Raw genomic sequence first — 17,178 nt, forward strand, 5'->3', positions numbered from 1 at the left:
CCCCCCCCCCCCCCCCCCCCCCCCCCCCCGGAGGGTTGCGGGTTGCCTGCTTTGTGGTGGTCAGCTGTGTCGTCCGCAACCTGGCACAGCAGTGGGACGAAGTGTGGCGGTGGAGAGGGAGGAATATATAGCCACCTCTGAGGAGGACGATGAGGAAGAAGAGTGCCGGACCAGGATGGGATGGAGGACGAGCCTGGGTAGGACCCGGAGGACCAGCCTGAGGATGGAGTACAGGCAGGAGCAGCGAGGCTCCGAAAAGCCCAGTGGACCAGGGAAGCCTTCATCCTCGCCCGTTCCATGTAGGACGTGACCTTGTCCGTCATTCCCTCTGAACCTTTCCGTTATATCATACCAATGATGCCTAAATAGCAGGGCTGGATTTGATCTAGCCAAAGGAAGGGGTGGGGAGTGATAAGTGAACCTTATCTGGATGGGTGAGAGTGCTAAGCCAACCTTCCATGTGACAGGCCCCAGTGTTTCTGAAAGTATAGAGGGGTGTCAGTGTACTCTGACAATGTGAAATCTGCAAGGGTAGAGCAGAGAAACCCAAGGGACAAAAAACATCAGTGGGCATCGTATATAGACCCCTAAACTGCAATGTTGGGAATGGCATTAAACAGGAAATGGATGCATGTGGGAAAGGAACAATGTAATTATGGTTAATTTAAATCTCCATGTTGATTGGGCAAATCAAATTAGCCACAATACACTAAAGGATGAATTCCTGGAGTGTATGCGGGATGGTTTTCGTAAACAATACATTAAGGAACCAACTAGAGAACAGGCTATTCTGGACTGGATACTGTGCAATGAGTACAGAATCTTTGGCAATCTAGTTGTGCGAGACCTCTTGGGGAGAATTGACCATAATATGATTTTTTTCATCAAGATGAAGGGGAGGCGTCGGCATAGTGGTATTGTCACCGGACTAGTAAACCAGAGACCCAGAGTAATGCTGTGGAGACCCAGGTTAAAATCCCGCCACTGCAGAAGGTGAAATTTGAATTCAATAAAATCTGGAATTAAATGTCTAATGATGGGGTAGCACGGTGGTGCAGTGGGTTTAGCCCTGCTGCCTCACGGCGCCAAGGTCCCAGGTTCGACCCTGGCTCTGGGCCACTGTCTGTGCGTAGTTTGCACATTCTCCCCATGTTTGCGTGGGTTTCGCCCCCACAACCCAAAGATGTGCAGGCTAGGTGGATTGGCCACGCTAAATTGCCCCTTAATTGGAAAAAATGAATTGGGTACTCTAACTTAAAAAAAAAAAATGTCTAATGATGACCATGAAACCATTATCGATTGTCGTAAAGACATATCTGGTTCACTAATGTCCTTATGGAGAAAGAAATCTGCAGTCCTTACCTGGTCTGTCCTACGTGTGACTCCAGGGGCGGGATTCTCCCGCACTTGGTGCGATGGCCCGACGCCAGCTCCAAGAGCGGCGTGAACCGCTCCGGCATCGGGCCACCCGGAAGTTGCTGAATCCTCTGCACTTCCGGGGGCTAGGCGGAGCCGGAGGGGTTGGCGCCGTTCCAACCGGTGCCGAAGGGCCGCTGTGGCCGGTGCGAGTTGGCGCATGTGCAGAACCGCCGGCGTGTTCTGCCATATGTGCAGAACTGCTGCCGTGTTTCCTGCGCATGGGCAAGGGATTTCCTCTCTGCGCTGGCCATGGCGGAGCCTTACAGAGGCGGAGGGAAGAGGTGCCCCACAGCACAGGCCCTCCCGCAGATCGGTGGGCCCCGTTTGCGGGCCAGGCCACTATGGGGGCCCCCCCCGGGGCCGGATCACCCCGTACCCAGCAATAAATGCTGGCACAGTCTATGACACCCACGTCCCCTGAATTAATAAAAAAAAGTAGTTGATTCTGAGACTCTGGTCCTGAATCTTAACAAAGAAAACAACAATGATATGAGGCATGAGTTGGCTATGATTGATTGGGAAACATTTCTGAAAGGGTTCTCAGTGGATAGGCAATGGGAAACATTTCGGAGCACATGGGGCAACTGCAGCAATTGTTTATTCCTGTCTGGCACAAAAGCAAAATGGGAAAGGTGCCCAATCCGTGTCTTACAAGGGAAATTAGAAATAGTATTTGATCCAAGGAAGAAGCATACAAATTGACCAAGAAAAACAACAGGTCTGAGGTTTAGGAGCAGTTTAGAATTCAGCAAAGAAGGATCAAGGGATTGATTAGGAAGGAGAAAATAGAGTATGAGAGTAAGCTTGCGGGGAATATAAAAACTGACTGTTTCTGTAGGTACATGAAGAGAAAAAGATTGGTGAAGACAAATATAGGTCCCTTACAGTGAGAAACAGGGAATATATAATAGGGGATAAAGAAATGGCTGAGCAACTAAATACACACTTTGGTCGGTCTTCACCAATGAGGATACAAATAAGATACCAGAAAAGTTGGGGAATGCAGGGTTTAATGAGAGGGAGGAATTGAAGGACATCAATATCATTAGAGAAATGGTGTTGGGAAAATTGATGGGATTGAAGGCTGATAAATCCCAAGGGCCCGATAATCTACATCCCAGGGTACTGAAGGAGGTGGCTCTAGAAATATTGGATGCATTGGTGGTCATCTTACAGGATTCCATAGACTGGAACAGTTCCTGCAGATTGGACGGTAGCTAATGTAACTCCACTCTTTAAAAAGGGAGGTAGATAGAAAATGGGGAATTATAGACCAATAAACCTGATGTTGGTAGTGGGGAAAATTCTGGAATCCATTATCAATGATTTTAGAGCAGTGCACTTAGAAAACAGTGGCAGGATCGGACAGAGTCAGCATGGATTTATGAAGGGAATATCATGCTTGACACATCGACTGGAATTTTTTGAGGATGTAACCAGTAGAGTTGATGAGGAGCCCGTGGATGTTGTATATTTGGACTTTCAGAAGGCTTTTGACAAAGTCCGCATGAGCGATTAGCGTGTAAAATTAAAGCACATGGGATTAGGGATAGTATTGAGACGGATAGAAAACTGGTTGGCAGACAGGAAACAAAGAGTAGGAATTAATGGGTCTTTTTCAAATTGGGCGGCAGTGACTAATGGGGTTTCACAGGGATTGGTGCGAGGACCCTAGTTATTCACAATATATATCAATGATTTAGATGAGAGAACAAAATGTAATATCTCTAAATTTGCAGGTGACACCAAGTTGGGTGGGAGGGTGAGCTGTGAGGAGGATGTAGAGATCCTTCGCTATGATTTGGACAAGTTGAGTGAGTGGGCAAATTAATTTTGAAGCTTGCACTGATTAGTGAGCAAAATAAAACTATTGTCCTTTTTTAATACATTTTTTTCCAATTAAGAGGGAATTTAAATTGGCCAATCCACCTACCCTGTACATCTTTGGGTTGTAGGGGTGAGACCCATGCAGACACTGGGAGAATGTGCAAACTCCACACTGACAGTAACCGGGGCTGGTATCGATCCTGAGTCCTTGGCGCCGGGCGGCAGCAGTGGTAACCACAGCGCCACCATGCTGCCTCTCAATCATGCTGTACTTTTAACACACAACATTGCAAATCTTAAATTTTATAGTATTATTTTGCAGTTGCTGTAATTGCTGTACAGAGTATGATATTTTAAGAACATAAGATCTAGGAGCAGGAGTAGACCATCTGGCCCTTTGAGCCTGCTTCGCTAGATTAAGCTCTCGGGCCAGATTCTCCGACCCCCCGCTGGGTCGGAGAATTCCCGAGGGGCGGCGCGAATCCCATCCCGCTGCCCTGACACCAGCTGCCGTATTCTCCGGTGCTGTTTTTCGGGCGGTGGCGGGATTCACCCGGCAATTCTCCGGTCCATGATGGGCCGAGCGGCCATCCGTTTTTGGCTAGTCCCGCAGGTGTGAATCACTCAACTCACACACCGGCGGGACCTAGCAGGTAAGTCGGCAGGTGCGGTCCTCGGGGCGGGGGGGGGGGGACCCCCTGCCCGCCCACCCACCCACCCACCCCGGCACCCCCCGGCTCCCCACCCCCCACGGTGGCCTGGCCAGCGATCGGGGCCCACTGATCTGCGGGCGGGCTTCTTCCGCTTGTCCCTGTAGGGCTCCGCCATGACTGGCGCGGAGAAGAGAAAATCTTTCTGTTATTGATAAATATGCACTAAATCTAGGCAGCACGGTAGCACAGTGGTTAACATTGTGGCTTCACAGCGCCGGGGTCCCAGGTTCGATTCCCCGCTAGGTCACTGTCTGTGCGGAGCCTGCACATTCTTCCCGTGTCTGCGTGGGTTTCTTCCGGGTGCTCCAGTTTCCTCCCACAGTCCAAAGACATGCAAGTTAGGTGGATTGGCCATGCTAATTGTCCTTGGTGTCCAAAAAGGTTAGGGGAGGTTATTGGGTTACGGGGATAGGGTGGAAGTGAGGGTTTAAGTGGGTCAGTCTAGACTCGATTGGCTGAATGGCCTCCTTCTGCACTGTATGTTCTATAGCAACCACAATTTATAACAAGCCAATTGTTCTGAAAATGGATGTAGAAAATTAATACTTTAACTGCAAGAATAAGGAGTTATATTTGAACAGTATCAAACAAAAATCTTTTTTAGTTGTGGTCTTGAAGGGAATAAAACTAATGTTAGTCATTTTGGATATTTCCAATCCTGTGCTCAAAATAGATCCAAAGTAAGTGGGCTGGCCACTTGGCCATGGTCAGCAGGCCCACATATTTTCTCATTCAGGGCTGATTTGTGATCAGCAGGCAAACTGCAAGCACAAATAGGCACTGCACTGTAACTTGCCAGATTTTGAAGGTGAGAAATCAGTTGGCTTTTATATGGTCTCTTGTCAAGAAAGCGAGGGTGGAGAACTGATTCTGAGCCAGGTGAGAGGAACGGGAAGGCCTGGCAGTGAGCCAACAGATTTTTATGATCCAGGAGCCCCTGCAAAAATCTTAAATCCCATTCAACCTTCAGTTTTACTGCGTAACTTGAGGCAAGAAAACGTACACAAGCTGCGATCACGAAGCTTCTAAAGATGGACTCGGCAGTGAAATTGAAAAAAATCCTGGAACCATTTACCTGCTCACATTGCTGACCATGGAATGGGAGGATCTCAGGAATTGAGAAGGCAGAGACTTTTTAACAGAGACCTGTGATCCTCATATGAAATTTTACTTTGCGGCACAAATTCCTTCTGACGTTTACATTTCAGCTTGGGCTATTATAATTTCATTTTTAATTAATAATCTTTATTGTTACAAGTAGGCTTACATTAACACTGCAATGAAGTTACTGTGAAAAGTCCCTATCTGCCACATTCCGGCACCTGTTCAGGTACACCAAGGGAGAATTCAGAATGTCCAAATTACCTAACAGCACATCTTTCGGGACTTGTGGGAGGAAACCGGAGCACCTGGAGGAAACCCACGCAGACACTGGGAGAATGTGCAGACTCCACACAGACAGTGACATTTGGGTGGATTAGGATGGAAATCGGGAATAGCAAGGTGAAAAAGTCACCGATAGGAGTTGTCTATAGGCCACCAAATAGTAACATTATGGTGGGGCAGGCAATAAACAAAGAAATAATGGAAGCATGTAGAAATGGTACAGCAGTTATCATGGGGGATTTTAATCTACATGTCGATTGGCTTAACCAGGTCGGTCAAGGCAGCCTTGAGGAGTTTATAGAATATATCCGCGATAATTTCCTAGAACAGTATGTAATGGAACCTACGAGGGAACAAGCGGTCCTAGAGCTGGTTCTGTGTAATGAGACAGGATTGATTAATGATCTCATAGTTAGGGATCCTCTCGGAAGGAGCAATCACAATATGGTGGAATTTAAAATACAGACGGGAGGGTGAGAAGGTAAAATCAAACACTCGTGTTTTGTGCTTAAACAAAGGGGATTACAATGGGATGAGAGAAGAGCTAGCTAAGATAGACTGGGAGCAAAGACTTTATGGTGAAACAGTTGAGGAACAGTGGAGAACCTTCCAAGCGATTTTTCACAGTGCTCAGCAAAGGTTTATACCAACAAAAAGGAAGGATGGTAGAAAGAGGGAAAATTGACCATGGATATCTAAGGAAATAAGGGAGAGCATCACATTGAAGGAAAAAGCATACAAAGTGGCAAAAATTAGTGGGAGACTGGAGGACTATGAAATCTTTAGGGGACAACAGAAAGCTACTAAAAAAGCTATAAAGAAGAGTAAGATAGATTATGAGAGTAAACTTGCTCAGGATATAAAAACAGATAGTAAAAGTTTCTACAAATATATAAAACAAAAAAGAGTGGCTAAGGTAAATATTGGTCCTTTAGAGGATGAGAAGGGAGATTTAATAATGGGAGATGAGGAAATGGCTGAGGAACGGAACAGGTTTTTTGGGTCGGTCTTCACAGTGGAAGACACAAATAACATGCCAGTGACTGATGGAAATGAAGACTGATGGAAATGAAGGCTATGACAGGTGAGGACCTTGAGATGATTGTTATCACTAAGGAGGTAGTGATGGGCAAGCTAATGGGGCTAAAGGTAGACGAGTCTCCTGGCCCTGATGGAATGCATTCCAGAGTGATAAAATAGAAGGCTAGGGAAATTGCAAATGCATAGTGGTAATTTACCAAAATTCACTAGACTCTGGGGTGGTCCCGGCAGATTGGAAAATAGCAAACGTGACACCATTGTTTAAAAAAGGAGGTAGGCAGAAAGCGGGTAATTATAGGCCAGTTAGCTTAACTTCGGTAGTTGGGAAGATGCTGGAATCTATCATCAAGGAAGAAATAGCGAGGCATCTGGATGGAAATTGTCCCATTGGGCAGACACAGCATGGCTTCATAATGGATAGGTCGTGCCTAACTAATTTAGTGGAATTTTTTGAGGACATTAACAGTGCAGTAGATAACGGGGAGCCAGTGGATGTGGTATATCTGGATTTCCAGAAAGCTTTTGACAAGGTGTCACACAAAAGGTTGCTGCATAATATATAAGATGCATGGCATTAAGGGTAAAGTAGTAGCATGGACAGAGGATTGGTTAATTAATAGAAAGCAAAGAGTGGGGATTAATCGTTGTTTCTCTGGTTGGCAATCAGTAGCTAGTGGTGTCCCTCAGGGATCAGTGTTGGGCCCACAATTGTTCACAATTTACATATGGAATACAATGTTGCCAAATGTGAGGTTATCCATTTTGGTAGGAATAACAGCAAAAGGGATTATTATTTAAATGATAAAATATTAAGACATGCTGCTGTGCAGGGAGACCTGGGTGTGCCAGTGCATGAGTCGCAAAAAATTGGCTTACAGGTGATTAAGAAAGCAAATGGAGTTTTGTCCTTCGTTGCTAGAGGGATGGAGTTTAAGACTAGGGAGGTTATGCTGCAATTGAATAAGGTGTTAGTGAGGCCACACCTGGAGTATTGTGTTCAGTTTTGGTCTCCTTACCTGAGAAAGGACGTACTGGCGCTGGAGGGTGTGCAGAGAAGATTCACTAGGTTAATCCCAGATCTGAAGGGCTTGCATTCCGAGGAGAGGTTGAGTAGACTCGGACTGTACTCTTTGGAATTTAGAAGGTTGCGGGTGGGGGGATCTTACAGAAACTTATAAGATTATGAAGGGAATAAATAGGATAGATGCGGGCAGGTGGTTTCCACTGGCAGGTGAAAGCAGAACTAGGGGGCCTCAAAATAAGGGGAAGTAGATTTAGGACTGAGCTTAGGAGGAACTTCTTCACCCAAAGGGTTGTGATTCTATGGAATTCCTTGCCCAGTGAAGCAGTTGAGGCTCCTTCATTAAATGTTTTTTAAGATAAAGATAGATAGTTTTTTGAAGAATACAGGGATTAAGGGTTATGGTGTTTGGGCCAGAAAGTGGAACTGAGTCCACAAAAGATCAGCCATGATCTCATTGGCGGAGCAAGCTCAAGTGGCCAGATTGCCTACTCCTGCTTCTAGTTCTTATGTTCTCATGTGACCCAAGCTGGGAATTGAACCTGGAACCCTGGAGCTGTGATGCAACAGTGCTACCCATTGTGCTACCGTGCTGCCCTTTGTCTTTATCTTTGTCTTTCTAATTTTGAATCGATAACTTTTCTCTCCAGTTACCTCCTTTGCTTGCTTTCTTTCCCCATTTTGGAGTCCCTCAGTCCTGCCATATGCAAGATGTTTCCTCCATTGTGGCCTGAGTGATTTGATCTGCGGCTATTTCCCTTTCTGCTGCCAATGCAGCAGTTTAAGTCGCCCACAGGAGGCACCTTTCTGCAGGGCAGATCCTCGATGTGGTGGAGAGTTATTGACATGAGAGTCCTACCTTGCAAGATAGGCACCTCCTGTAAATGTTTTTCCAGACCTTTCTATCAGGCAGAAGGTACAGAAGTCTGAAGATCCGCACATCCAGACATAAGAACAGTTTCTTCCCCACAGCTACAAGACTCCTCAACGACTCCCCCTCGGACTGATTTGTTCCCCGTAAGAACACTGTTCTCAACGCCCTACCTTGCTCTTGCTCGTGTATTTGCTTTGTTTGGCCTCTTGTTCCACACTGTAACCAATCACTGTTTGTCGATGTACCATTTGTCAATGTTCTCTGTTGATTATTCTCTTTGTCTACTATGTACGTATTGTGTATGTTCCCTCGGCCGCAGAAAAATACTTTTCACTGTACTTTGGTGCATGTGACAATAAATCAAATCAACTCAAATATTACAGTGTAACGTTGACCAAATCACTCACGGCAGAAAAAGAACAAAGGAAGGCAGGAAGTCGCAGCAGCAGAAGAGAAGAAAAATGAATAAATTCCCAGATGGAAAATTCAGTAGCCATTTGGAAATGTCTTGTCCTTAAATCCTGTTGTATCTCGATTCCTATCTCTCTGGTACTGCATCTTTCTTTCTTTCTCTCAAATGAGAACACAATTGAATTAAAGGGGTTGAATACATTTAACGCAGAACCTATTCTGTCAGCTGCTAGTTGCAATCCTGTACTTTATGGACCAATTTTACATTGATTTAGTAACCGTCTATTTATGTTCTGTTTGCTTTGTGGTGAGAGAGATGTTCGAACATTTTCCACTGACTAATACAAATGGTGGTTTACGCTGTTTGCAATTAAAAATATTTGTTTTAGATACTATCGATGATTTGTGTGATTCTTTCTTGTCTTATATTACATTTTTGCGGTTCTTTTCTTTACTGAAGAACACCACATCAGCGTTTAGAGTACCTTTCATGGGAATTTCTTCTGGGAGTCTGTACAAGACATTACTAAATGGAAGAAGTTTATTCATTCTTTAATTTTTAGACCCACAATATTGCAATAGACATTCAGAGATAATCTTTTGTTTTTCTGAAGTTGTTTCTTTGATGCATGGAGTTCTCTTGACATTTCAAATTCATTGCCTTTTCCAGTGCGAGAAACTGATGGATGAATTGGAAGAAGAGCGATGCTTAAGGATTGAGACTGAAAAGCGATTACGTGAAGTTATACTGCAGTCTGAAAATAGCACGTCTCAGATGCAAGCCTTGCAGGAGCAGTTTGCCAGGTAAGAAATCAGCCACTGATGGGTAATCAAACCACGCAAGTAGTGAGCGTGTCGGATATTCTGGTCCCGCCAACGATGACCATCAACCCCCACCCCCATCCCAGCCACGGGTTCCATGGCGATGGAGGATGAGAACAACAGGAAACCCTGTTGATAGTGGCAGGACTGGAAAGTTCTGCTGCTGGCCAATGGAGGGTCACCCCCGCGCCACAAAACCCACCACGGAGGACAAGGAAAGTACGACCCATTACTTCCACAGCATTTCGTGGAAATATAAATACTCTTTTATTGCTTCAAATGCCTAATTTTTATTAAGAAATGAAAGTCAGATGAGATCCAATATCCAGCAAAATCAAACCTCTGATAACAGAATGTGAATTAAATTGATTTACTTGTGCTCATTTTAACCGAGCACCATGTAGGGTAAATTTCATTCTGGTGCGCATTTGACTGGACATCTATACAATTTGAAGACAATCTTACAAACAAATCCAATCTGATATCTCCACCTTGATGTTACCTTCACTCTATTCACTCTGTATTTTCTGTCAAACATTCCAGACCGTTTTAAACTTTAAATAAGAATTAAAAAATATATATTTTTACCCTTATCCACATTAGGAGGTATTGGAGACAACTGTCACTAATATGTTAGGTTATATAGATGAGTACCAACGCAAATTGGTTTCGGAAAACAATAAATTAATTAGAATTGATGACAATTCAGATATTAGCAAAAAAATGCGATGGTTTGCCTGGTTTAGATTTCTATTATGGGAATATAGCTTTCAAATTGATTTTTGTTCAATTTTATATGAGGAATATTTTTCCTCCATGTTTGTCGGTGGCCTTTGTTTGAAAATAATGAGTGCATTTGTTTAGTTACAACTTGCATTCCTTATTCCATCGAACACCATGATTTACCAAGTATTTGATGGCATTTGTGAATCTTGCCTTGCCTAAGGGGGACTTTAGTTGATAAACTGGGTATTTGGTCTACGTTTTTGAGACTGCTTGGCGGGGGATTAATCCCATCTCCTGTTGCAGAATTTTCTCTCTCACAAGATATGAGCAATTCTGATGAATGGACTCAAAGATATCCTCCAGCTAAGGTCAGAATTCACCTTATGAGGATCTGGTAAGCCTTTATTGTAATCGTCCATCTATTCACTTGCACCAGTAGGAGGGTAGAGCTCCTTTAAATGACTATATCTGCTACTAGAAAGCGTCCTCGGGCTTTTTAGACTTTGTATCCATCATGAGACTGTCGGAGGTTGACAAATAAGAGACGCGTGATCCTCATTGAATTAGGCTATCAATTTGCATTGCACATTCCTCTTGTTTTGGGGGTTGCATGACTTCAAGCACTGAATTATTCAGAATGCACCACATAAAAATATACTTGTGCTTAGTGCATACCTGTAGGTTAAGGTTATGCTTCTGCCAGCCCTGGTTGTTTCGAGATTTGCTGATGGTCCAGTGCAGCTTTTATGCATTTCTTCTTTGTATTAAGAAATTTCCATCTGTGCTTCGGAGGAAAAATGAGCAATTAACATTTGCCAGAGGCAAATGGAATAATTTGTTAGCAGTCTAATCGCAAAAATATTCCTTTTACCACATATTGAATTTGGCAGTTTAATCAAAGATGCCTGATGCATCTTTCCATGTATACTTTACATTTAATACTATTGGGAATTGGAATCACATGAAGGTGTACTGATACAGTTGGACTTTGGATTGCTGGGATAGCATTCTTTTGATTTTCATTGCTGCTTTTCAGACTTCTATTGTTTTATTCATTATTTAATGCATGTATGAAAAATTCCAACCAAACTAAATTGGATAAGGTACTATTCCCACAAAACCTTAACAGGAGTTCTTTAACTCTTTGACACAGTATTCCAAAACTAGCATTACAGAATTAAGGCCAGCACTTTTTACATAAATGTATGGTGGATGTTTTCCATAATTGCTACAACATGGCCAACTTAGTCCAACTATTTATCTCTATCCATAGCTGATCTGGCCTTTGTCACTACAGAAATGCAGCAGTTTACATTCAGTGCTTCCAAATCTTCCATACCAGTTCTTATTTTTTAATTCCCACTTGATCAGATTGTCTGTCGTTCTGAGCATTCCTGAACTCTCTCAAGTCAAGGAATGCTGTACTTTCCTTAAAATCTTATCTAAGCAATGTCAGTTTGATTGTCTTCCCATAGTAGACACAGGCATCTGCACAATTGCTGAGTGATGTACCAATGAAAGGAGGTTTCACAGTAAAACTTAATTAAAGGCATCTTCTAGTGGGCAAATTACTTAATTCAGGATGAACGATGTCTTATCGTTGTTTTTAAGTACCCAGATGACTGTTCACTTCTCTGAGAATTGCTGTTGGTGCATTGCCAGTGAGTGTAATGCATTCTTGATGCCCTGCATTGCTAATGCGGGGAGAAGGGGGGGGGGAAGTAATTTCCTTTGCATTTGATCAGGTCAAGGAGGGATAAAACACTTCTAAAACTAGGCCCTAATTTCTTTTATTATGAATTTACGTGATGTGGGCCTCGCTAGTTAGGCCAGCATTTGTTGCCCATCCCTAGTTGCCCTTCAGAAGGTGATGGTGAGTTGCTTTCTTGAACCGCTGCAGTCCTTGAGGTGCAGGTACACCTACTGTGCTGTTAGGGAGGGGGTTCCAGGTTGTTGCCCCAGCGACTGTGAAGGAGCGGCGATATATTTCCAAGTCAGGGTGGTGGGATTCCCAGGTATCTGCTGCTGCACCACCACTGCCAGGTATCTGCTTCCAGCACCCAACTCTCACATTCCCACTACTATAGGAGCATTGTTGCACTTTTCCTCGAATTGGGGACCCGCGTATTTAAGATTTAAAGTTCAGTCTCATTTATTGCTTTCTTCAAAAATCAAAGATATAGTCATATTTCTTTTTATTGTGAATACATTTGCTGTTTATACCCATTGAAGAAGTACTTACCAAAGCCAGTTGTTCACCCATCAACATAGCAACATAGCATCAGGAGACAGAGATTTTCATTTCTAATTTATTTACTTTTCCAACCAGAGGAAATAGACCAATATTGTATGTCATGTTAAAAAATGATATGTGGCATAAATGTATTTGAAAAAATCTATAGATGCATGAACAAAGCCATCAAAAAACAAAATGAATGCATCATGTGGAGTGGGTCACCCTGAATGATCCTTTTAAAGACCATTAGTGTAGGCAGTTCAATGCTTGGTACAACTGGGCAAATCTTTCACCTTGCATCCTCCACCCATTTCTCCCCGAACATTGCAATCAAATAAATATAGCTGGCACAGGGTTTCAATTTGCATCAAATAAATCTTGGGTGCCAATAAAGTGGCTGAGGTGCTCCTCCCCTCACGTTATCATCAATCACCCCTCATTCGCTCAACTCATGCAACCTGAGTTTTAAGTTCTGGTAAAAAAAAATAGTCAGTTGAAAACCCCAAGTTTCTTCCACAGTGCTTATGATAAAGTTCAACATTATTAGAGGCCAATTGAAAATATAGATTTCCAAAGTCACAATACCACATTTTATCCACTATTACAATACAATTTCCTTTGCGTGCAGAGATCTTATATATTACAGTAGGAAACAGGACTGAATGAGACCTAGTTGTGACATCACCAGCTACCCACGGACATAAAGAACTGTTTAGGGAAGGCCTTATTTGGGGGACAAAATACAAGAAAGGACACTAATCAAAAAATGGCTACCACAAGTCACTTGTTGGTTGATACATTGACGTTGACCACTTTTCTGGAAAGTTTCTGTATGAGTTGCACTGTAGACCTGTTAATGGAATTCCACACTTGGAGGGGGGGGGAGGAAAGAGTGTCAAGGTCTACTTCAAACAGACCCGCTTTTGAAAGGAAGACATTAAAGGTGCAAAGTGCTGGACTTTGATCAGCTGTAGGTCTTTCAAGATAATAGGAACTGATGATGGGCCAGATACTCATCATACATTCAAAACCCCTGTGGAAGATGGAATGACCTCAATCTCCTATTGATTTATATCTTGGAATGTGCCAAAAGTTTCAGAGATGCAAAGATCAAAAAAGGGGATAACTTGGGCTGCAACAATGAATGTGAAACATGCTAATTCCCTTTCTGGAAATATACAGACAGAAGTTTAAGAACTGGTTTTGCCAGGCAGAATGAGAAAGAAGAAGGAGAAGGAAACATGTCAGTCTCCCCAAAAAACTCATGGAAAGTCCAAGAACGATCTCTTTTCTTTGTCTGTCTCGCTCGCTCACTCAAGCTACAAGAGTATCTTCAACAAAGTGCAGATCTGAACAAAGTCAACTCCTGAATTCTATAGGAAACCAACTAACTTCCAATGGCTGCAATATTTAGCAGTCTATGCCTCAAAGACAAGCAATGATTTAATTGCATATTCTTTTAACTGTTATTGGACTCTAAGTTTCTTTATTTTTATTACTTTATCAAAGTTACAAAGCCAGGGCTCCGAGTGTGGACATGGGCAAACCCCTAATCCTGCTCCAAAAACCAATTCAAATTCAAATTGAATCCATTTCATGGTCCCCACAAGGGAGACATACCAGATCTAGGCATTGCACCTGATCTCAAGCTCATCTTAGCCAAAAGACCGAGAAGCGATAACTCTTACTTTTTTAAGAACGAAGAACAATACAGCACAGGAACAGATCCATAGTGATCTGCATATCTGTGTGTGTGTGTATATATATACATATATATATATATATATATATATATATCAGGGGTCAATGTAGATGCACTACAACTAAGCAATCACTAGAGGGAGCACGGGAGATGTATAAATACAGCCAGGCAGGGAGTCAGGGGACTCTTCACAGGAACGGCAGCTGGTGAGCAGGACAGAGACAGGCAGCTCAGATGTAACATAGTATAAACGCTGGCGAGAGAACAAACTCAAAATAAAGCATCTATTTCAACTGTAGGACTACGAGCTTTATTCAGACACAAGGAATAACACATGGTACCAGGTGTCTTCAGAACGCTTACTAGAAGATTACACAAGATGCAGACCAAGAAAGACCAAAATGACAAGAAAACTCGTACCGGACATTCGACGTGGGAAGACTTCGCTGATTTAATGAAATTTATTGGAACTCCACCGCAGCTGAACACAATTGGTAATTTAAGTCATAGCTGGAAAAATTTTAAACAAGTGTTCGACACATATATCATAGCTTATGATTTGAAAGCAGCCTCAAAAGAAATGAAAATAGCACTGCTCCTCGCAGGACATGAAGCTAGAGAAATATATAACGGCTTTAAATACTTGAAAGGTGAAGACAACACCAAATTAGAAGTAATACTGAAAAAAAATTGAAGATTACTGTAACACCAGTAACAATGCTGCTTTAAGACATACAATGCTTGGAGACCAAATTGCACAGTGAATGAGCGATGCAAAACTCAACCAATCATTACCAGAACAGAAAGGTTTAACACTGGAAATCGCAATTGAAAAGTGCTGATTGCAAGAAAAAGATAACTTTAAGTGCTTACTGAGAGAAAAAGCCGATAAAGTTCTATTCCACGGGTCTAAAGTAGTTAAAATGGCGTCTGAGCACATTTTAAACTGCCCGGGGAACAAAAGACACAAATCTGGGTCCGCGCATTGCGCAGGAAACCGCAACCGCACATGCGCAGTTGAAAAAAAGAAATTTTGGGCGCAGATCGTTTACAAAAGAGCACACAGTAAAGGAACATCGATTTACACATGTGAAATCGATTCCTACGCTCTTTGCGTCACGAGCGTCATGACGTCAAATGACTCAGACCATGCCCACTTAAAGGGGAAATGCCCGAAAACCACAAACAAGACATTTAAAGGCACAAAACCAACACATTTAACCTCAAAAGGCAGAACAATGCCTGAACTTCTACCAGCAGTTGAAAATAACTTTCACAGCACCCTGGAATAAGCAGTTTGCACTACCCAAAGTGAAGAGCACAATGTCAAATATGAAACCAAAGAAGTTGATTTGTTAATTGAATATGAAAAGAGCGATAACAACTCCGAAACAAAAAGAGATGATTTGTTCATTGAAAAATACTACTCAGACTGAGTTATTCAGATATGCTGATCACAGCATCAGCAACATGGTTGCAAAGCTCAACACGACTTTACTCCTGGTAGATGAATCCAATACCATGACACAATGGCAGCTCGTCGATGCATTGCATGACAGCAACCTGTCATACCCAAGAAGAACACAAACGCCAAACAGCGGACTGACTCCGTTGAGAGAGCACAGATCGACTCCACAGAGAGAACACTGCATGACTCCTCACACAGGACGATGAAAGACTCCACAGAGAGAGAGACGCAAGCCTCCAAAATGGAAGCAATTAAACACTCCATAACGAACGCCATGCATGATCAAGACCATGAAGGTCTACCCGTCGTATCTGAGAAACCAGAAGCAGGCTATGAAAGTCTACCAAGCTCACATAATCAAGAAGAAGACAATGTAAGTCTACCCACTGTATGTGAAAACAGTGACAATGTGATCACAATCAACATACAGGATGTGCAGGATCACAGCGAGACTGACAGATCTCAGCACGTCTGTACAGAAGCACTCAACAATCTAGAGTAGGTCTACTCATGAGTCCAGAGAGACCACGTCAATTGAAACCTCATCCACTCTAAACGACCCAGAAGAAAATGAAATCTTGAAGATTTTGACTCCAGAAGAGGAACACCAAGAAACCAAAGATGATTCAAAAGTACCAGAAATGACTCCAGAAAAGGAGTACCAAGGAAGCAAACAAGATGAATCAAATCCACCCCAGATGACTGATGTCAACAAGATCAATGCAACATCAGACCATTCTCACAATCCTCAAGAAGAAACGCTCAATGAAACAGCAGATACCACAGAGGACACTGACACCAATAACTTGGAGAATGACTCAAATTATCCATCCGGAGCAGTCATTGAGAGCAACAAGAACAATAAAAACAATAAGAAGCACAACAAGAACAACAACAAAAACTACAACAAGAAGCATGACAAAGACAACAACAACAATGGCAACAACAAGCATGACCAAAACAACAACAAGAACGACAGAAACAACGACCTGTACAACATGGTACAACTCTGCACATGAAGGACAGTGCAACATTACACTCAAAAACAATGACAAGAATACAAACATACCATGGCATGACATCGAATCTCACAAATTCACATTTGCTCCCGAACAAACGAGCACACCAGCTTTCAAGGAAGATGATACACTAAATCGATACCACAAGCACCGAAAAAAAAGTCCACGTCAGTCAACATCAGTGGTTCGACCATTCAAACACCTCGTGATGACTTGTTGGTTACTTAAAACACAAGAACACTGACTAACAAAGAAGTTACAATATTAATATCACCATGTCGAGAACAGAAAAAAAATCAAACGAACAAATTCGTAAAGTTTGGACTCATGAATTTTTAAATTCAGATTGGACTCATCAATATTAATTGGCTTTGTATAATAACCAATATCATCACCACTCGTATAGATATACATATAATTAATCTCACTGTTTTGTACAATTTTCTTTAACACTGTACAGAAAATATGTAAAAGAAAAAAGGGGGGATGTAGTGATTTGATATATATATATAT

At 42.7% G+C, this 17,178-nt stretch overlaps 1 protein-coding gene and 1 long non-coding RNA gene across 9 annotated transcripts in view; one reads left to right on the plus strand and one right to left on the minus strand.

Annotated features, from left to right (window-relative positions):
• Positions 1-17,178, plus strand: part of LOC140388492 (nck-associated protein 5-like) — a 1,019,364-nt gene that overhangs the window by 428,672 nt on the left and 573,514 nt on the right. For all 8 annotated transcript variants that reach the window (XM_072472774.1, XM_072472791.1, XM_072472783.1 and 5 more), the window contains one exon: positions 9,363-9,496. In XM_072472774.1, the coding sequence (XP_072328875.1) occupies positions 9,363-9,496 (134 nt within the window). The remainder of the gene's footprint in view (positions 1-9,362; positions 9,497-17,178) is intronic.
• LOC140388532 (uncharacterized) overlaps positions 9,263-17,178 on the minus strand; it is a 37,567-nt gene continuing 29,651 nt past the window's right edge. Inside the window, exons 2-3 of the long non-coding RNA XR_011934217.1 lie at positions 10,916-11,019; positions 9,263-9,371 (exon numbers count right to left, since the gene is read on the minus strand). This is a non-coding gene — a long non-coding RNA (uncharacterized lncRNA). The remainder of the gene's footprint in view (positions 9,372-10,915; positions 11,020-17,178) is intronic.

The sequence above is a fragment of the Scyliorhinus torazame genome, chromosome 2 (genome assembly GCF_047496885.1).
Source record: "Scyliorhinus torazame isolate Kashiwa2021f chromosome 2, sScyTor2.1, whole genome shotgun sequence".
In the NCBI taxonomy this organism is placed as follows: Eukaryota; Metazoa; Chordata; class Chondrichthyes; order Carcharhiniformes; family Scyliorhinidae; genus Scyliorhinus; species Scyliorhinus torazame.